We start from the raw sequence: 21,426 nt of genomic DNA on the forward strand, positions 1-21,426 counted from the left end.
TGTGATCCATTTCAAATTAAGTTCTGCAAAAGGTGTAAGGTCTATGTCTAGACTTTCTTTTGGGGGGGGGGCAGGTGGAAATTCAGTTGTTCCAGCACCATTGAAAACAATTTTTTTTTCAATGTTTATTTACTTTTGAGAGAGAGAAGACAGAAACAGAGCGCAGGTGTGGGAGGGGCAGAAAGAGAGGGAGACATAGAATTTGAAGCAGGCTCCAGGCTCTGAGCTGTTGTCCCAGAGCTCTACACAGGGCTTGAACCCACTAACTGCAGGATCATGACGTGAGCAGAAGTAGGCTGCTTAACCGACTGAGGCACCCAGGTGCCCCTTCCAGCCCCATTGCTGAAAAGACTATCCAGTTAGCACCTTTGGCAAAGATCCATTGAATGTATTTGTGTGAGTCTGTTTCTGGGCTTTGTATTCTGTTCCACTGATCTATTTTTCTAGTCTTTTGATAATGCCACACTGTCTTGATTACTGTAGCTTTACAGTACGTTTTGATATCAGGCAACTGTCAGGCCTGTGACTTTGTTCCTCTTTGATATTATTGGTCCTCCTGGGACTTTTGCCTTTCCATAAAAACTTTAGGATTAGCTTGTTGACGTCCATAAAATAACTTGCTGGGATTTTGAGATCATATCAAATTTATCGAGTTAGGAAACACTGAAATCTTGACAATATTCAATCTTCCCATTCATAAACATGGAATATTTTTCCATCTATTTGGATCTTCTTTGATTTCTTTCATCAGAATTTCATAGTTCTCCTCATATAGATTTTGTACACATTATGTTAGATTATACCTAAGTATTTCATTTTTTGGTGTTAATATAAGTGATACTGTGTCTAATTTCAAATTTCAGTTGTTCCTTGATGGAAAATATAACAACAATAGGCTTTTGTATATATTAACCTTTTATCCTGCAATTTTGTTATAATTGTTTAAATTTTAGGGGTTTTTCTTGGTTAATTTTTTAAAAATTTTCTACATAATCATGTCACGTTTATGATTAAAAAGGAGGTATATTTTTTTCCTTACCAATCTATTGTCTCATTATTTTTAAACGTCTGTTTCATTCGCTAGACCATAAACTCTCCGAGGGCAAGTTTCATTCCATTTACTCGTCATCCCTTTTATGCTCAGATTTTTTATTAGTTTTACTACAGATTATTGTGGCACTAAATAATTTAGCTAGAGATAAAATGCTTCTAAGTTAATGCTATGTGGCCAATTACTCGGTGTTACTCTACGGTAATACGGTAAACTTAGGTGATTTAGTGCCTCAGTTTCTTTGTATGCTAACAGGGATGTTGTACCTTATAGACTGATGTAAGGACCAAAGACTATATACATCAAGTTCTTAGGACAGTGCCTGGAACATAGCCCTCAAGAAATATGGTTGTTGTTGTTGTTGTTGTTGTTGTTTTAGTTTTTGCATCCAGATACTGGTTATTACTTTTACGCAATACCACACACAACCTTGAACGGCCAACGAACTTTCGCTCGGATGGCCGAAGAGTTTATTACAGCCGAAGAAAGCAGCTGTCCCAAAGAGGGCAGGCGTTGGGAAGGGTTCATGGAAGCAACGTTTCTAAGCCTGTGAGTGGCGAGGTAAAGCGAGAGGGAAGAGATTAGTAGGAGTAAAGCGGTAGAAGTCCAAGGCTGGCGAGGAAATCTCCAGACGATGGGCTCTTCAGGACTCCCTCTGTATTGGAGGCAATGGGAACCAAATGACCCTAAGCACGGACGAACGCGGCGGAGGGCAGGTGGCACCCGGCCCTGCCGCACTACCCGTCGGGGGTGGGGGGGTGGAGAAGGTGGGAAGCGTAACCCTGGGCGGCGGGTGGGCACCAAGAGCGCCCCATCCCTGGCTGGAGCGGGAGCCGGAGCAGCCCCCGTCGCGCCCCCGACACCCCGCCCCCGCCGCAGCCCCGTTACCATAGGGACTGGATCACCTGACCCGGAGCCGCGCGCTTGCGCGGGCGGAAGGCGGGGGCGGCACCGTGACGCGCCTGGCGGGCGGTCCTCGGGCGCGCGCCGCTCTTCTCTCTTCGGGTCTCGGAAGTCGGTGCCAGTTACCGAGGCGGCGGCGGCGGCGGCGGCGAGCGAGTCCTTGTGGCCTAGGTGAGCAGCCTCGGTGGGGAGAGAGGGGAGCTCGAGCCGCGTCCCGGGCGCGGAGACTGCGGGCGGAGGCGAGGGGGCCCCGGGTCACCTAGCGGAGAGCGTCTGGGTCACAGCGGTTTTCGGGAGTCGGCGGCGACGCCCTCTCTCTCCTCAGTGGTCGCCGCGCCCCTCCTTCCGCCCCGCGGGGCCCGGGGCGAAAGTTTGCGCGGGCGGCGCGCTCTGCCTGCCCGCGACCCTGTGGGTTTCGTGGTTCCGCCCGGGACCGGGGCGAGGGGATCGGGGTCGGCGGGGGACTGGCGGCGGCGGGCGTAGGGACAAGCCCCGAGGCCCGGCCCGCGGCGACGCCGTCAGCTGCCGCCTCAGCTCGGACTCCTGGTTCTGGTCGCTCTCGATCGTTTTTGTTCGTCTTGGCCGAGATCCCTCGGGACCGGGGTGGGAAGAGCCTGGCTGCCGCTCGTCACGGTGCGCCGCTTTCCTTGGACTGCACTTAGCCACCTTCCCGGGTGGCTTCATCGGAACGGCCTGGATTTAGAAGGAGGAAGGAGGTGTCTGTTGGGTGGGCCAAGCCTTGACTTTCTGGAAGGGGGTGGGGAGAGGTTATTCGCCGCGCGGATTTCTGGAGAAGTTGGAGGAAAGGGAGAAACGTTCCAGCAGGGTGTGTTCAGAGGGAAATATCCCCCCGAGATGTAAATGACTCACAGTTTTCATTTCAGGATTTCCTTGTAATAATGGGAAAGTGAAGGCATGTATGGAGGTGGAAAGTTTTCCTTTGCGCTGCAGTGGAGTTGATCGTGGGGTCTGCCGGTGTGCCAGTTTTCGAAAGGAATTTCTAGGTTATCTAGGCTGTGTGTACTATCTGCATAGGCATTTACTGTGATTTTTTTTTTTTCTTTCTTTCTTTAAGTACACTACGTTGGTTTACCAAAGTCTCAGCATCCACTTGTTTGCGGGGCACCTGGGTGGGTTAATCGGTTAATCCTGGGACTCTTGATTTGCGCTCAGGTCTTGAGCTTAGTTGGTGGGATCGAGCCCCTCCTCCGGCTCTGTGCTGACCGCGGGGAGCCTGCTTGGGATTCTTTCTCTCCCTCTCTCTGCCCCTCCCCCGCTTGTGCACTCCTTGCTCTTTCTGTCTCTTTCTAAATTAATTAATTAAGCGTAAAAAGTTTCTGTTTTAAAACTCTACTTGTTTGACAGAGAAAACGATTGATTAAAAAGGAAAATTACATTGAAAACAGCTGCAGGCTGTTCGCTGTCTCTCCAGTGTATGTAAGGGATTCGTTTAAATTCAGATTTTCCAGTCTTTAGCTTTACTATTGAGGGCAAAAGGTAAAGAAATTTCTTTTTTCATGTGTTCTGGTCCCAGTTTAGTTGTATACGTTTTTGTCCGTTAATTGGTGTGTAAATATTATGGATCAAGTGGGTTGTGCCACAGAATGAAACTAAGGATGTGGAACGTGTTTTAAAACGTTCAGGAAATAGTCCATTAAAATCCAAATTTAACTTTGACAGCATTAGTTTTTACTTATTTGAGCATTAAAAGGATATAAAAGTCATGACCAGAAGAGGATGAATTTACGAATAGGTGGCAGTTGAACGCACTCTTTAATAAAGCCATTCCTTTAATTAAACATGACTCAACAAGTTTTTTCTTTCCTCTTTTTGCCAGATTTAGATACTTGTTTTAGGCAGTAAATACCAAGATTTTCTTTAAAAAAAAAAAAAAAAAAAGATTCCCCTGAACCACTTTATTTATTTATTTTTCAAGTTTACTTATTTTGAGAGAGAGTCATGGCGAGTGGCAGGGGAGAATCCCACGCAGACCCCACACTACCAGCGCAGAGCCCACTTCGGGGCTTGAAACCACAAAGCCATGAAGTCATTGGGACGCCTGGGTGGCTCAGTCGGCTAAGCGTCCGACTTCGGCTCAGGTCATGATCTCGCGGTCCGTGAGTTCGAGCCCCGCGTCGGGCTCTGTGCTGACAGCTCAGAGCCTGGAGCCTGTTTCGGATTCTGTGTCTCCCTCTCTCTCTGCCCCTCCCCTGTTCATGCTCTGTCTCTCTCTGTCTCAAAAATAAATAAACGTTAAAAAAAAAAAAAAAAAAAGCATGACCTGAGCTGAAACCAAGAATCATGAACCTTAACCAGCTGAGCCACGCAGGTGCCCGTTTTCTTGAGTTTTTGATTATAGCCATTCTGGTAGGTGCTAGGTGATATCTTATTGTATTTTTGATTGCATTTCCCTTTGAGAGTGATGTTGAGTATCTTTTCATGTGTCTGTTGGCCATCTGGAAGTCTTGGTTGGAGAAATGTCTGTTCATGTCTTCTGTCCATTTTTAAAAATCTGATTATTCTTTGGGCTTTGAGTTGTATAAGTTCTTTATGTATTTTGGATACCAGTTTTTTATCAGATCGGTCATTTGCAAATATCTTTTTTCATTCAGTAGGTTGCCTTTTAGTTGTGTTGATTGTTTCTTATGCTTTGCAAACAACTCTTTATTTTGATGTCGTCCCAATAGTTAATTTTTGCTTTCAATTCCTTTGCCTCAGGAGACATATCTAGAAAAATGTTGCTACAGCCCACATGAGAAACCATTGCTGCTTGGGCTCTCTTCTAGGATTTTTATGGTTTCAGGGCTCACATTCAGGGCTTTAGTCCATTTTGAATTTATTTTTGTGAGTATGGTGTAAGAAAATGATCCAGTTTCATTCTTTGGTGCCTGATCAGTTTTTCTTCAATACTTGTTTTTCGTTTTTTTTGTTTTTGTTTTTATAGTAGCCATCCTAATGGGTGTGAGGTGATATCTCATAGTTTAGATTTGCATTTTCGTAACGATTAATGATGTTTAGCATCTTTTCATGTGTTTATGGCCATTCTTGTATCTTATTTAGAGAAATGTCTATTCAAGTCCTTTACCAGTTTTGTTGGTTTTGTTTTCTTGTGGAGTTTTAGTAGTTCTCTAAATATTCTCAGTATTAATCCCTTACTGGACATATGATTTACAAATATTTTCTCCCATTTTATGTGTTGCCTTTTTGCTCTGTTGATGGCATCTTTTGAAGTACAAAATTTTAAAAGTTAATGAAGTCTAATGTGTATATTTTCTTTTGTAAATATACACATTGGTATGATGTGCCTTGGTATGATGTCCAAAAAATCACTGCCAAATCCAAATTCATGAATCTTCAGTCCTGTGTTTTCTTCCAGGAGTTTTTTTTTTGCTGTTGTTGTAGATCTTGAATTTAGATCCTTTATCCATTTTGTTAATTTTTGAAATGGGGTTGTTAGGTAAGGATTCACATTTATGCTGTAGCACATGGGTACCTAATTTTCTGAGCACCATTTGTTGAAAAGACTTTTATTCATTGAATGATCTTGGCACTCTTGTCAAAAATCATTTGACCATATATACGTGTGAAGGTTTATTTCTAGGCTTTCTGTTCTTTTCCAATGATCTCTGTGCTATTATGCTGATACCCTACTGTTTTGATTACTGTAGCCTTATAATAAGTTTTGAAATCAGCAAGTGTGAGTCTTCCACTTTTGTTCTTTTTCAGGATTGTTTTGGATATTTGAGTCCCTTGAAATTCCATATGAATTTTAGGATGAGTTTTTCTATTCTTGAAAAATATTCATTGTGATTTTGATAGGGATTGCATTGAATCTTGAGATCACTTTGGATGGTATTGACATTTTAACCATATTAAGTCTACCAATCCATGAACATATGGTACCTAAGTATTTTATTCTTCTTGATGTTATTGTAAGACAGTAGCAATTTTAAGATTGTTCATTTTTCATGTATAGAGATGTAGCTAATTTTTGTGCATTGATTGTATCTTGCTACATTGCTGAATTTATTAGTTCCAACAGCTTTTTTTGTGTGGAGTCTTTAGAAGTTTTTAAACCCTAAACATATACATCATATAATATGCACAGATCATTTTACTTCTTTTTCAATTTGGATGCCTTTTATTTCTTATTTTTGCCTAATTGCTCTCACTAGAACTTCCAGTACTATGTTGAATAGAAATGGAAAAAGCGGGTTTCCTTGCCTTGTTGCTGATCTTAGAGGAAAAATATTTAGTCTTTCACCACTGAGTATGATGTTTAGTGTGGGGTTTTCATGTATGGCTTTTAATAATGGATGTAGTTTTCTTCTATTTGGTGAGTGTTTTTATCATGAAAACATGCTGAACTTTATCAAATGTTTTTTCTGCATCAGTTGAGATGATCATGTGGTTTTTGTCTCCTTTATTTTATTGGTGTGACCTATTACGTTGATTAGTTTTTGTATGTTGAACCATCCTTGTATTCCAGGAATAAATCCCAATTGTTAAAAGGTGTATAATCCTTTAATGTTCTGTTGAATTCCATTTGCTTGTATTTTGAGGATTTTTGCATCAGTGTTCATAAAGGATGTTGGTCTGTAATTTTCTTTTTTGGAGCGACTGTCTGGCTTTGGTATCAGGTTAATGCTGTCCTCAGAGAATGAGTTAGGAAGTTATTACCTTCTCTTCAGCTTTTTCACCAATTTTGAGAAGGACTGGTATTCTTTTTTAAATGTTCAGAATTCAATGAAGTTTCACGGTTAGGGCTTTTATTTGTTGGGAGATTTTAGATTACTGATTTAGTCTTCTCACCTGGTATGGGTATATTCAAATTTTGAATTTATTTGTGATTTAATTTTGGTAGGCTTTATGTTTCTTGGAATTTGTCCATTTTATTTAGGTTATCTGATACTTTGATGTACAGTCATGCAGACTACTCTCTTATAATTTATTTCTGCAGAATAATTGTTAATATTACCATTTTCTGATTTTAGTATTTTGAGTTTTCTCTGTTTTTTAGTCCTTCTAGCAAAAGGTTTGTCAGCTTTGTTGATTTTATTCAAAGAACCAACTTTTGGTTTCATTGATTTTTTTTTTTTTTTCTCTCTCATATTTTCAATTCTCTGGTTCACTTACTTCTAATCTTTATGATTTCCTTCTTTTTGCTAGTTTTGGGTTTAGTTTATACTTCTTTTTTTAGTTCTTTAAGTTCCCTCTCCTTGTAACACATATGTTAGCATATTTTGCACAGTGCTCTAAAGCATAATTTGTTTTCCCAGTTAATGATATTTTAGACCTCTTTCAATGTTCGTATATATAGAACTTCCTCCTTTGAAGTCTTTTGCTATTGCGGTTGGTGCTTCGATGAATAAGCTTTTACATATGTCACTCTTTACATGCGAATATTTTTGTAGGCTGAAGATCTAAAGTGGCATTGCACTATGTTTATAATTCTGGTAGATACTGCAAACTTCTGTATGGAACTTGTACTAGTTTACACTTCCACTAATAATGTATGAGTGTTTCTCACAACCTTACTATCAGAGTGTTGCCAAACTTTGGATTTTTGCCAATCCAGCAAGTCAGAAATGTAACCTTATGGGTAAGAAGACAGTATCCTACATAACAGTAGACTTTATATGGCCACGTTTCACAGTGGTTTATGAGAATCTCCTTGGATAATTATTAAAGAGTTCCTAAGTCCTTCCATGGTCTGTGTCAGCCTGGGAAGCTCTTTTTAACTAGTGCCCAGGTAATTCTGATCTGATGATTAACCAAGTTTGAGAACCATCACCCTAGACCTGTTTAGGACTTTATCAAAGTGAGCGCATTGACGCCATTTATGAGCCATATAGAATGCTTAGTAATCCTTAGTGTACTGTAATAAATGGTTATCACCATTTATCATGTAAGCCCAATGGACACTTCTTTTATTTTTTATACTTTAATTCACCTTATGAAAAACTTGTAGAAGTAAAAAGTAAAGGGACAGTGAAGCACAGTTTTACTGAAAACACAATTTTAATAATGACTGGACACGAGAAACCCACATTTTATTCTAAATTTTCCTGGATTTGGGGTGCCTGGGTGGCTCAGTCAGTTAAGCGTCCGACTTCAACTCAGGTCATGATCTCGCGGTTCATGAGTTCAAGCCCCATGTCAGGCTCTGTGCAGACAGCACAGAGCCTGGAGCCTGCTTGGGATTGTGTGTCTCCCTCTCTCTCTGCCCCTCCCCCACTGACACTGTCTCTCCCTCTCCCAAAAATAAACAAACATTAAAAAACAAACAAACCTGAGAATATGTGTAGCAGACAATAAATAACACAGAGAGCAGGAAAAAAAAATTAAAAAAAAGAAATAAGTAACATTTCCTGGATTTGAAAGCGTATGTGGCTGAAATGGGCAACATCCTTTTGAGTACGACTAATTGCTCATCAATTGTAATAAAGGAAATTAGCGTGTGTCTATCTTATAAATATTGTTTCCATTTGAATATGTCTCTAATATGTTCTAGCTTGTCATTACTTCACGATATTTGTTGTCAAAACAATACTGATTCTAGATCTCAAATATATCTCTAATAGATTCTGTCTTTACCATCTGGTAATTTTTGTATTTGCATTGTCAAAATGCAGTACTTCTGCAAATATTAATGTCTTTTTGAGGGGAACACTATCTTTGTTCTATATTTACAGAGAATTTTGACTTATACTTTATATTATAAACTCCAATTAGGGTAATTAATGTGCTGAGTTTTAAAAAATTTCTCTACATTAGTTTCCTTCCAATCATCTTTGTTTAAACAGCGCCTTCATTTGGCCATTTAAAAGCCATATCAAGTAAATTTTGATTCACAGATAATAAGAGTAAAAAGATGATAATATTTTAGTAAAACTAACTGAGTGAAAAGTTGTATTTCTTTATTAGAGATATATATTTACCTACTGATTCTTAAGTTTGAAGAATTTCTGTTAGGGTATTGTCATCTGAAAACCCAGTCTGTGATTTGCTTATGTAATCAATTTCCTCATTATATAAGAGCCTAGAGTACAGCTACTTGTCACTTTGCATTATCTTCTGATTTGTCTAATAAATAACTTCCTCCTTCAGTTTCCTTCTTTCTTCCATCATGGGTGAAAAATGAAAAATTCCAAGTGTTCAAGAAATGCTTGTTTAGAAAATAAGCTACAAATGTGGTGTCTAAAGAGTATATATATTCTTGAAAGAGGATGCAATACTCTGGCCAGTACAAACTGAAGGATGAAAGAGTGTGATTAATTTACTATTGCATCATTCTAGGTGATCTTATTTTTTGTTAATTTGGTTTTTTTAGCATGGTTGGGGATAACTGATGAATTCTGATGAAATAATTCCTAGATTGATGAAATAGGTGTTTCAAAGACAGAGGAAAATAAGTTCACTAAGATCTCATAATAGATCTTAGTTTTATAAAAAAAAAAAAAAAAAGTCCAGTTGAGCCCTTATTAAATTTATAAGATAGAGTGATTTTACTACATTTAAACATTTTTCTTCCTCTTTGTTCTTTGGATGATCTGTACGAAAGAATAAAAGTCGCTAAACAAAACTCCTAAGAAAAAAAAAAAAAAAAAAAAGGAACTCATTGGACCCTGATGGGTACACAGTGTTGAGGGCAGATATCTGAACCTGACTCCAGACTTGACTGTTTCATTTTCTGGGCTAGGAATCTAGATTACGGTACTATAGTAGTCTCCCTTTATCTGCATGGTCAGATGTGGTCTGGAAGCAGATGATTCTTCTCTGATGTATTATCAGAAGGTCAGTAGTAGCCTAACGTTAGGTCACAATGCCTATGTCATTCACCTCACCTCATCCGTTTTATCACCTAACATCATAAGAAGGGTGACTATAGTACAAAAGGATATTTAGAGAGCGAGAACACATTCATATAACTTTTGCAGTATGTTTTTATAATTGTTTTATTGTTATTGCTAATTTCTTAGTATGCTTAAAACTTTGTCGTAGATACATATGTGTAGGAAAAAGCATAGTGTGTTTAGGTTCAGTGTTATAACTAGTCCATATATCCAGTAGGGGTCTTGGAATGTGTCCCTTGCAGATAAGGAGGTTATGAGTGTACTTTAGGTTCCTTTACTGATGTGCATTTGTTGTTTCTTGTGCTAATTAAAAATGTTTTGTACCATATTTTATTTTACAGTAATTGTAAGCTAATTAGGCTACTTCTATGTTTAAATAAGAGAATAGTTTCATATGCTGACTTCCTGTGAAAATAACTTGTGGGACTAGAACATTCAGGCCCTTTGCTGTTGAAGAGTTCAGGAATATAGCTTGTGGTGGCAGATATTTAAAAAACAAATGGGTTCTAAAAATTTTTGCCTTACAGGAAAGATACTTTGTTGATGTCATACGTTAAATTGAGACCCTGGAAAGCAAATTAAGTTGGTGGCAGAGCTGAGACTAAGACTTGGCTCCCCTGCCCCCCACTATATTTTTTAATTTTTAAAAACTGTTATTAAAGTTCAGAGGAGACCTATATCATTGTTAGTTTCAGGTGTGCAACAGAATGATTTTATATTTGTATATAATGTGAAATCACAGTAAGTCTGGTTAACATCATCACCACACATAGCTTTTTTCCCTTGTGGTGAGAACTTTTAAGATTCATTCTCTTAGCACTTTCAGATATACAGTACAGCATTATTAACTGTAGTCATCATCCTGTACGTTATATCATCAGGATTTATTTTATAAGTGAAAGTTTGTGCCTTTTGACTCCCTTCATTCACTTTGCTCATCCCTTACCTTCCCCCACCACTGGCAACTACCAGTCTGTTCTCTGTATCAACAAGTTTGTTTTTGTTTTTGTTGTTTAGATTCCACATATAATAAAGACCATATGGTTATTGTCTTTGACTTTTTTCACATAGCATAATGCCCGTAAGGTGTGTCCATGTTGTTGCAAATAGCAAGATATCCTATTTTTTTCTGGCTGCGACATATTCCATTGTGTGTGTTTGTGTGTCTTATATTTTCTTTGTCCATTCCTTTATTCATGAATAACAAGATTTCCTTCTTTGTTATGGCTGAAAATATTCCATTGTGTATATATACCACATTTTCTTTACCCATTCATCCATTGATGGACTCTTATGTAGCTTCTGTGTCTTGATTATTTTAAATAGTGTTGCTTTGAACGTGGAGGTGCAGATATCTTTTTACGTTGGTGTTTGTGTTCAGATATATACTCAAAGGTGGAATTGCTTGGTAATTCAGTTTTTAATTTTTTGAGAAACCTCCGTGCTGTTTCCCACAGTGGTTGCACCAGTTTATGTTTGCACCATTGATGCACAAGGGTTCCTTCTTCTCCGGATCTTCACCAACACTTATTTCTTGTCATTTTGATTACAGTCGTTCTGACAGGTAGAGGTGATATCTCATTGTAGTTTCGATTTGCAGTTCCCTGATGGTTAATGATGTTGAGCACCTTTTCATATACTTGTTAGCCATTTGTATGTCATCTTTGGGAAAATGTTTGTTCAGATCCTCTGCCCGTTCTTTTAAATGAGATTTGTGTGTGTGTGTGTGTGTGTCTGTGCGTTCGCACGCTTAAGTTGTATGAATTCTTTATTTTGGACATTAACTCCTTTTCAAATATATGACATGAAAGTGTTTTCTCCCATTTTGTGGGTTGCCTTTTCAATTGTTGATTGTTACCTTTGCTCTGCAGAAGTTTTTAGTTTTAGTCCCACTTATTTAGTTTTCTGTTGTTGCCTTTGCTTTTGGTGTTACATTCAAAAAATCATCAAGATGAATGTCAAGGAGCTTAACATCTATATTTTTTTCCTAGAGGTTTTCTAGATGTTCTGAAATATCACATATGGCATTTGAGTTATGGAGGCCTTTAGTCCACCCAGATAGAAAGACTCCAAGGAAGTTACCCTGACACTGCCCTGAGGAAATGGAGAGTCAAATGGGAAACTGGATACTGAGGCAGAGTAGTTGGGTAATTTTTATTTTTAGGTGTTCTAAAGAAACCCTGGCACTATTTCAAGCTCTGAGAAACCTCTTAGTAGAAACGAATTTGGGGGTTATTTTCTAAGGCCTGGGATGCAGAGGCCTTTCATTATGCATGGAGAAAGTTGAGAGTCCATGAGGTTGCATAGAGTGGGCCAAACCTGGTGTAGAGGTAAATGGAGAACACCAGTTCTTTCCAGGCATTAGACCAGTGAAAGAAAGCTGTTACAGTCAGGAATGTTGTACTGAACTGGTGGAGTAGAGTGGATGGCAAGATGTTTTGCCTACTAATCTCAGGGTGAGTAGGATATACACCAGTTGATTCTCAGCTGTAGGGGAGGCCTGGAAACAAAATTGTATAGTCAGTCCGATGATAGTCTGTGAGGGGGGTTTTAAGAGAAAGTGAAATGAGAATTCACATACTGATGTAATAGAATTATTTTCACAATCCCCTTAAATCTCATCATTAGTCATTCTGAAATTCCAGCCATACTTGAAAGGATTTTTCAAAGATAGCTTTGTAGTTCTTCAGAAAGAACTACTTATTGTTGACACTTAAGATTAGACCAAAGATTAACTCATACAAGTTGATAGAGCCTTTCGGAAAAATAATACAAGAATTTATTATTATCCTGGAAGAGCTTTAAACAGGGTTGTGTTCAAACATGTAGACTTGGAGGTGAAGAAAATTGAACTTTTCAATAAATGTTCGAAAGATACTTACTGCTATTGACAACATCAGTAAAAATGTAATAAACATTTGACTTGGTTTAGGACAAGACATCTTGCTAGATAAATAAGAAATTAAAGGCCTTGACCTCAAGAACAGAGATAAACGTAAACTAGCTGTATAACGTAAGGCAGAATGACGCTGGTGACTTGAGAGAAACGGTGTCAGACTGAGGTCATCAGTGGTGTCCTCACAAAAGTGGCTCTTGACTGCGATTTTGATAGAGAAGTCCTGGAAGGACATTCTGGGAAGAGGAAGCAGCTTTTGCAAAGATACGGAGACACAGAAGCACTAGACCTGGCTGGGAAATAGCAAGTAGTTTGTGGCTAGAATGTTGTAACGCTTAAAGGAAATGATGTGAAATGAGGCCACGACAATAGTTTGTGAAGGAAAATCATTAAGGAATCCTTTGTATTTTAGAAGAATGGTGAGAATTAATTAAGTTCAGCGTACTTAGAGCAAACCTGAAACTAAATGTTTAAAAAAGCATAGGTTGGGGTGATATTTGATATTTAAAAAATGTCTGAAAAGCCATTTATTTTTTCGGGGATTGAATTTGAGTATTTGTATGAGTGTGAAGTCACTTCTGGGGAATGAGGAGCCTTAGAGTTCGGACGACTTCAGTTAATATTTATTTGAGGGAAAGCTTCTATGAGGAAAATCTCTGAGAAAATTCACTGAGTTTTGAAACTTACCACTCATCCAGTTCATTTTTCATGAGGAAAAGGGGATCTTGTGGGTGGCCAGTGGCAAAACTAAAAGTAGAAACCAAAAATAGAAATAGCACTAGATTAAAAGTCAACATTTGTTCCAGTGAATTTCAAAGGATTTTATGAGGTTGATAAAATGGTTGGAAAGGTAAATAAAATGTGTTTAAGGGGGAAGCTGTTAGAGAAATGATTTTTTGAGACACAGAAAAGGTACTCCCATTCCCCCCGCCCCCTGGATTAATAGAATTAAGTCATTTTTTAAAATTGTGCTTTCACATAAATTTGTATTTTATTCATAAACCTAAGCCCTATTTTCCCCTTAAAAACTATCAGGCCATTTTTATTTGGCATTTTGTTGGAGGCCCTATCCCAGGAGAATTAGGCCAAAAAAAAAAAAAAAAAAAAAAGAGAGAGAGAGAGGAAAGAAAGTAATAAAGTAGTCAAAGGATTTGAATTGGCGTTTTCCCTAAGATATACAAATGGCCAATAACCAAATGAAAAGATGCGGAACATCGTTAGTCATAGGGAAACACAAGTCAGAACTGCAGTGGGTGCAGCTTCATGTATGCTAGGGTGTCTGTAGTCAAAAAGACAATAGTAAGTATTGGCGAAGATACGGAGAAATTGGGACCCTCTGTTATTTGCTACTGGTGGCAATGTCGAGTGATGCACTTGGGTAAAAAGCAAAAGATGTATGCAATCTGAAAAGCCAGAGTATGATGATGCAGTCACTTTGGAAACCAGTTCGACAGTTCCTCAAAAAGTTAAAAACATCAAGTGACCACGTGACTCAGCAGTTCTACTCTTCCCTGTGTGCAAGAGAATTATACATGTTTACACAAAAATCTGGATGTGAATGTTCATTAGCATCATTAGCGGCATTATTCGCAATAGTCAAAAAGTGTAAAAACCCAAAATGTCATCGAGTGATGAATGGATACCCCAGATGCAGTGGCTCTGCAGTGGAATATTACGTAGCCATAAAAAGGCGTGAAGTGTTGGTCCATGCTACAGCGTGGAGGAACTCGGAAAGCATGAGACTAAGTGCAAAAGAAAGAAACACGAGAGTCAGCATGTTTTGTGATTCTAAATTAAATATCCAGAATAGGCAAATCAAGAAGCAAAAAGTAGATTCTTAGTTGTCTAGAGCTGGAGGGAGGGGAGAATAGATAGGCGTGTCATTTGTTTTTGAGGTGCTGGAAATACTCTAATATTAGATGGTAGGGATGGTTGCACAACTGTAGACATGTTAAGACTGTAGAACTGCATCTTTTAAAAGTGAATTTTATGGTATGTGGAGGATATAAATTTTTTAAAAAGTGCGGTGGTCCGGCATCCAGTCAAGAAATGGAAGCGATACAGCAGTTTAAACGGTGAAAGTTGAATGCACGGAATTATTAACTATAACATGATTTAAGGGACAGGAATTGGCTGGCCAAAAGTAAAGACAACTTTAATGAATACAGGAAGAGCAGATTTAGTTAGTACCTACTACCCCCGGGGCTGAGCTGGAGCGCCCCCAGTGGCTGCCCTCTTCCTGCGTCTGAGACCCGGGCCTCGGGGAGTGCGGGCCTTGCTCGGTGGAGGGTGAAGTTGGCGTCTCAGAGGCAACCCTACTGGCCGTTCTCCCTCCGGGGTGCTGGTGGAGGCCAGGATGGTGCCGTCTCTGGGGACTTGCTGCACACGAGGCGGTGTCAGGGAGAGCTGCTCACGGGGAGGTGCCTCTCGGGTGGCAGCAAGCGGGAAGCTGCTCGGCGCGGCGCCGGGGTCCGAGGCGCTTCTGCGCACTGTGGGCCTCGGGCGCTAAAGAAGCCGCTCCCTGGCGGGAGCGAGGTGCTGGAGAAGCAGGTCCCGCGAGGGCCTGGCCAGAGCGGTGTCCTGGACCCTGGAGGCGAAAACCCTCTCGCCTCCAGCGTATCTCCAGCTCCCTGCACTGAGGGAGCTTAACCTGGTGCTGCTGGTCACAGAGCAGTGTTCAAGGGCCCATCTCCATATCGCAGAGCCTAGAGGAATGCCTGGATTTAGGAGAGGGGAGGTAGGTAATAAATTGATAGCTAGTTCCCGAATCTCTGTCATACCTACCCTATGCCAGTTTGGGATATGTTCTGTTTGGTTGGCTTTAAAGAAGTACCACATATTTATTTCAAAATAGCCAAACAAAATTTTAAAGTACATATCCTTGTAATACTTCTAAAGAACTTTGTTTTAAATTACTAGAAAAAACAACTCATGGTCACTAAAAAACATTGAACAGTATAGAAATGTCTAAAATGTAAAAATTTCTTTGGGCTCCTCAGTGGCTCAGTCGGTTAAGCATCCGAGTTAAGCTCAGGTCATGATCTCATGATTCATGAGTTCGAGCCCCGTATCGGGCTCTGTGCTGACAACTCAGAGCCTGGAGCCTGCTTCGGATTCTGTGTCTCCCTCTCTCTCTGACCCTCCCCTGGTCATGTTCTGTCTTGCAAATAAATAAACATTAAAAAAAATTTTTTTAACGTAAAAATTTCTCTTATTCCTTAGTCCCTTAATATCTGCATCATTCGTGTGTCCTGAAGATAAAACTGTTGTTAATAATTGCTGTCTATTGTTTCTTCTAACTACGTGTGTGTGTGTGTGTGTGTGTGTGTGTGTGTGTGTGTTTTTCCTAGTGATAGAGATTCTATAGATACTGTGTAGGAACTCTTTTAGGGTTTTGTTAGGATATGATCATTGCACATCTGCCGAGTGCATGTGCACACTAGGTAAGTCACATAACTGTACTCTTTGATTTTCTAAACTTTTGAAGTGGACTTTTCCTTGAAGGGAAATTTAAAATCTGCAGTGGATACAGTTTGGTAGTAGTAGTAAGGGAGGGAGAAATAGTTTGCTAACCAGTAATCAGTTTTTAGTGTAGGCTAGATGTTCCTATTTTTCCATGTGTCTTACAGTTCAGATGTTTCTTACTGTGTTAAAAATTTACACATGTTCACATGTATTGCTGGTTTATATGTTGCTGGCTATGCATAGTATTTAAATTTCAATGACATTTGAATTACAGAAATTTATTTTTGTTTTTTCTTTAGAAAAATCCTGCAAAAATGTCTCTGTACCCATCTCTTGAAGACCTGAAGGTAGACAAAGTTATTCAGGTATGTTTAAGTTGTTTGTGTACTTTAGAAAATATATATGTAATGTCATAATGTTCTAGTTATAGGTGAAGTGAAGGAAGAAACTTAAATAGCAGGTGCATTCATTTTTACAGTTCAACTTTTTTCAGTTTATTAATTGCAGACTAAAAATTTACAGAAAAGCTACCAATTCTTTTTTATTTCACTGTGAATTAATGGGCCTGGGGTATTACTTCTTTAAAACTGGCCTTAAAGCTCTTTAAAGATAGGTTGATTTTAAGACCAGAATTTAAATACTATATATTTAAGTTGGTAAAATACACTTCAACTCCTTAGGCGGTTCATAGTTTTGTTTAAAATTAGTACATTGTTCTCTTGGATTGTCAGGTATGACTGATTTTTAAAATGAGTCTTTGCCTTTTCTTCGAAGTTAAAAATTACAGAAATGGTGAATGCTTTTAGAAGTAGCGTAAAAGCACAATGAAAGTGAAGGGTTTTGTTTCCTTTTAGGTATAAGTGGCAGACATTTCACGTGTTTGTCCTCTAAATGTATTTCATTAAGTCAAACGTTTTTTGAGTACTTCATGTGAGTATTAGTTTTGAAGACAGATGCTTCTGGGGCAGGCACCTGGGTGGCCCAGTCAGTTAATCCAGCTCTGGGTTTTGGCTCAGGTCGTGATCTCACATGGACATGTGGTCTCTGGACATGAGGTCCCGCCCTCCTCCGGGCTGACAGTGCAGAGCCTGCTTGGGATTTTCTCTCCCTCTCTCTCTTTTTCCCCCTCCCTGTGTATGCTCTTCCTCTCTCTCTCTAGATACATAAATACACTTAAAAGAAAATTTAGTTTTTGAATGAAGACTGAGTCTTCTTAAGAAAGTTGGAAATAGGGGTCAATTCTTGCTGTTTTTGTGAGTTTTTATTCTTTTTAACTGGGATAATTTGTAGTATTTAATGAACCTATCCTTTTTTCCAGTTTACATTAAACTTGATCTTATAAATAAGCTCATTTTTTTTTAGCTCTTGTTTATTCTTTGAATTTGATAAGGTAAATGAAACTCCGTGATTTCCTTCATTAGTCCTAAAACCTTTTTAAAATGATAAATGTGATGAGATTCTTTCTGAGTTGTTAATTATTTCAAAGCTTCTTATCCTGAAGATCCTTGTTTACTCCAAGTAAGATTTACTTCTTAGTAATTATTTAACAGACATAAAAAGTTTATTATAGGGGCACCTGGGTCTCAGTCCATTGAGTGTCTGACTTCCTCAGGTTGTGATCTCGCAGTTCGTGAGTTCAAGCCCCACATTGGGCTGTGTGCTCTCAGCTCAGAGCCTGGAGCCTGCTTTGGATTCTGTGTCTCCCTTTCTCTCTCTCTCTCTCTCTCTCTCTCTCTGCCCCTCCCCTGCTCATGCTCTGTCTCTCTCTCAAAAATAAATCAACATTAAAAAAAATTAAAAAGCTTATTCTAAGCCTGCAAGAAGTCTTAAGCAACCTCAAGTATGTAAGTTTTTTTGGGCAAAATGTTGGCCTTTCTAGGGTGAAAAACCCCCAGCAATAACAGTAGCAGTTGTATGGCTGCTTATAGCAATGATTGGGTAAATATGGGTGGACATCATGAGTATTTATTTTCCTTTATAAATCCACTGAGGATATTAAAATACGGTTGGTAAAAGTGTCTGAAATCTGTTCAGCTGCTAAAGGCTTTGATGCTTCAATTTTAAGAGGTTTGTTCAGTCATGTAATGCTCTATCCTTTCTTCAGTATTTTGTCAGCATTTTTCTTATATAGTTTTATTTCTGCAAAATTCATCTGAACAAGCATACGTTGTTTTTAAAAAGCTTGTGTCTGAAATATTTAGCCTTCACGAATAACAAGCCATTAATAAGACATCAATAAGGATTTGCAGATGGATCTGAAGGAATGACTAATCTGTTTTCATCGTTTTCTGTTAGTTTTTATAGAATTGAACGCTAACCAGAGTTGCCTTTGAACAGAAGTTTTTGATTTTTGAAAAACAAAAAGGAAAGTTGATATTTATAAATGTTTGATTGGAAAATAAAGAGGGCTACGAACACATCACACTGACCTCTTTAAGGAGAAGCAAATTATATGGGTATTTCCATCAGAAGACCTTTTAATGTTCTGAGCAGGAAGCTAGCTGCTTAGAAATACAACCATGAGTTAAGGAGGGGGAAACTTGGCTTTTTATTCTTTCTGTATTTAAAAATAGTCCTGCCTTAGTCACTGTAGTCCTGGGCTGGTCTTTCTTGTTTCATTTTCTAAGATAGAGATAGGTTTATTTTTGTGCTTGAGATGCCCCTGCAGAAGCAGCGTTGATTTTCTAATCTTCTGACCTTGTACACCACGGCAAAGCTAAACTGCAGCTGCGAACTGGCAGTTCATATTGTGTAAACTGTTTTACAAAAGCCATTAGGCTGTTGCTCTTAGCATCATATAATCCCTGAATCTCTATCCATTATGAGGTTGACGCGAGTGTCTCCACATGCATGCCCTGGAAGGGTCTCCTTGGGGATCCCATTCCTTTTTTTTTTTTTTTTTTTTTTTAGTAATTTGAGATTTCCAGTAAGTGTGAAATAGTTTGCTACATTTTAATGGTGTATAGTCTTTAAGCCCTTGATGTACCTTCTTTCTTGTGTTTTATCTTTACTACAGATTATATGATAATTAAATATGTACCTATTAGCAGAGAGCTTTCTCTATATAGTCTCACTTCAGTATTTCTTGTATAAGAACAGAAGCAATGAGTACAAGAACAGAAAAATATACCCAACGTAAAAAGGAACAATTTTTTAAACATTAAAAAAACAATTTTTAGGGGCGCCTGGGTGGCTCAGTCGGTTAAGCGTCCGACTTCAGCTCAGGTCACGATCTCACGGTCCGTGAGTTCGAGCCCCGCTTCGGGCTCTGGGCTGATGGCTCAGAGTCTGGAGCCTGCTTCCGATTCTGTGTCTCCCTCCCTCTCTGCCCCTCCCCCGTTCATGCTCTATCTCTCTCTGTCTCAAAAATAAACGTTAAAAAAAAAAATTAAAAAACAAACAAACAATTTTTAAAAGTTTGAGAGTCGGGGAGGGGCAGAGAGAGGGAGAGAGGATCCCAGGCAAGCTCCACACTCAGCACGGAGCCTGAAACAGGCTCATGAGATCATGAGAAAGAATAATTTTTTAAAAATAGGGGTGCCTGGGTGGCTCGGTCAGTTATGTGTCTGACTTTGGGATCAGGTCATGATCTCCTGGCTAGTGAGTTCAAGCCCCATGTCAGGCTCTGTGCTGACAGCTCAAGAGCCCGGAGCCAGCTTCAGATTCTGTGTCTCCCTTTCTCTCTCTGCCCTTCCCCCATGCATGCTCTGTCTCTCTCTCTCTCCTTCAAAAATAAATAAACATTAATTTTTTTTTTAATTATTACGTTCTATTTTTAGAACAGTTTTAGGTTCACAGCAAAATAGAATGGAAAGTTACAGAGGGTTAACCTGTAATTAACCACCCCTCCCTTCAACACATACATAGAGCACATCCTCCCCCACTATCAGTATCCTCATTTGATTGGTATGTTTGTTGTTAAGTGATTAGCGTACACGGACACATTACCACTCAAAGTCCATAGTTTGTTTACATTAGGGTTCACTGTTGGTGTTACGTACTTGGTGTTGTTTTGACAAATGTGTAATGACATAGCCACCATGGTATTGTACAGAATCTAGTGTTATACAGAATTCTGTATTGCAAAATATGGCCCTAAAAATTCTTACCTATTCCTCTCTTCCTCCCCACTTACCCTGGCAGCTGCTGATCTGTTTACTGCCTCCATAGTTTGCCTTCTCCAAAATGTCATATAGTTGAAATCATACTGTTTTCAGACTTTTCAGGTTGGTTTCTTTCACTTAGTAGTATGCATTTAAGTTTCCTCTATGCCTTTTCATGGCTTGATAGTTCATTTCCTTCGAGTGCCGAACAGTATTTTTTTTTTCCTTAGAGGTTATCCAAGAAGTAATCCATTGGCTCCTAGCTCATTTTAGCTGATAGCTGCTGAAATAACTTTGAAAATTCAACATGCACTGAGTTTGTGGACTATTATATAAAATTATAGAGATTTTCATTGCATTTTATTTCAGTTTAGAATGTGACAAATTGTAAAACAATCAATACTAAAGTATGCAATAACAAGCATATCAAAATATTTACAACCCAAATGAATGAAGTACCCTCCAATGCTTTTATAGGCTGTGCTTATTTAAATTAAGCTTCCATCACTCCAAGCCTCTTTGGGACTACTCTTGGCACTAATTTCAGGAATAGGTATAACACTTCATTATTTTTTTAACGTTTATTTTATAAGTTATTTTTTTAAATTTTTTTTAACGTTTATTTATTTTTGAGACAGAGAGAGACAGAGCATGAACAGGGGAGGGGCAGAGAGAGAGGGAGACACAGAATCTGAAACAGGCTCCAGGCTCCGAGCCATCAGCCCAGAGCCCGACGTGGGGCTCGAACTCACGGACCGTGAGATCGTGACCTGAGCCGAAGTCAGACGCTTAACCGACCAAGCCACCTAGGCGCCCCTTAACGTTTATTTTAGAGAGCATGAGCGGGAGAGGAACAGAGAGAGCGAGACACAGAATCGGAAGCAGGCTCCAGGCTCTGAGCTGTCAGCACAGACATTTACACTTTTCATTACTCTTTTACTCACTACTCTACAAATACTTGTAGAAGAAAAAAAGCTCAACCAGACTCATATAAAAAGTCACACATCAGAAAAACACCTAAAAATGTAAATACTTTTAAGTTGCTAATATTTTGCCGTTTTAGCATATCCCACTGAAATCATCTTCATTTTATCAGCTGTAAGCAGAGGGATACACTGTACTAAATACAAAATTATTACGGAGTAAGCAAAG

At 39.1% G+C, this 21,426-nt stretch overlaps 1 protein-coding gene across 2 annotated transcripts in view; it reads left to right on the forward strand.

Moving 5' to 3' along the window:
- Positions 1-1,997: 1,997 nt before the first annotated feature.
- SDCBP (syndecan binding protein) overlaps positions 1,998-21,426 on the forward strand; it is a 34,407-nt gene continuing 14,978 nt past the window's right edge. For both annotated transcript variants that reach the window (XM_019421278.2, XM_019421281.2), the window contains exons 1-2: positions 1,998-2,125; positions 16,471-16,536. In XM_019421278.2, coding sequence (XP_019276823.1) covers positions 16,486-16,536 — 51 coding nt within the window. In that variant the 5' untranslated portion in view covers positions 1,998-2,125; positions 16,471-16,485. The remainder of the gene's footprint in view (positions 2,126-16,470; positions 16,537-21,426) is intronic.

Source organism: Panthera pardus, unplaced genomic scaffold, assembly GCF_024362965.1.
Source record: "Panthera pardus isolate Hobbes unplaced genomic scaffold, ASM2436296v1 HiC_scaffold_7, whole genome shotgun sequence".
NCBI classification, from domain to species: Eukaryota; Metazoa; Chordata; class Mammalia; order Carnivora; family Felidae; genus Panthera; species Panthera pardus.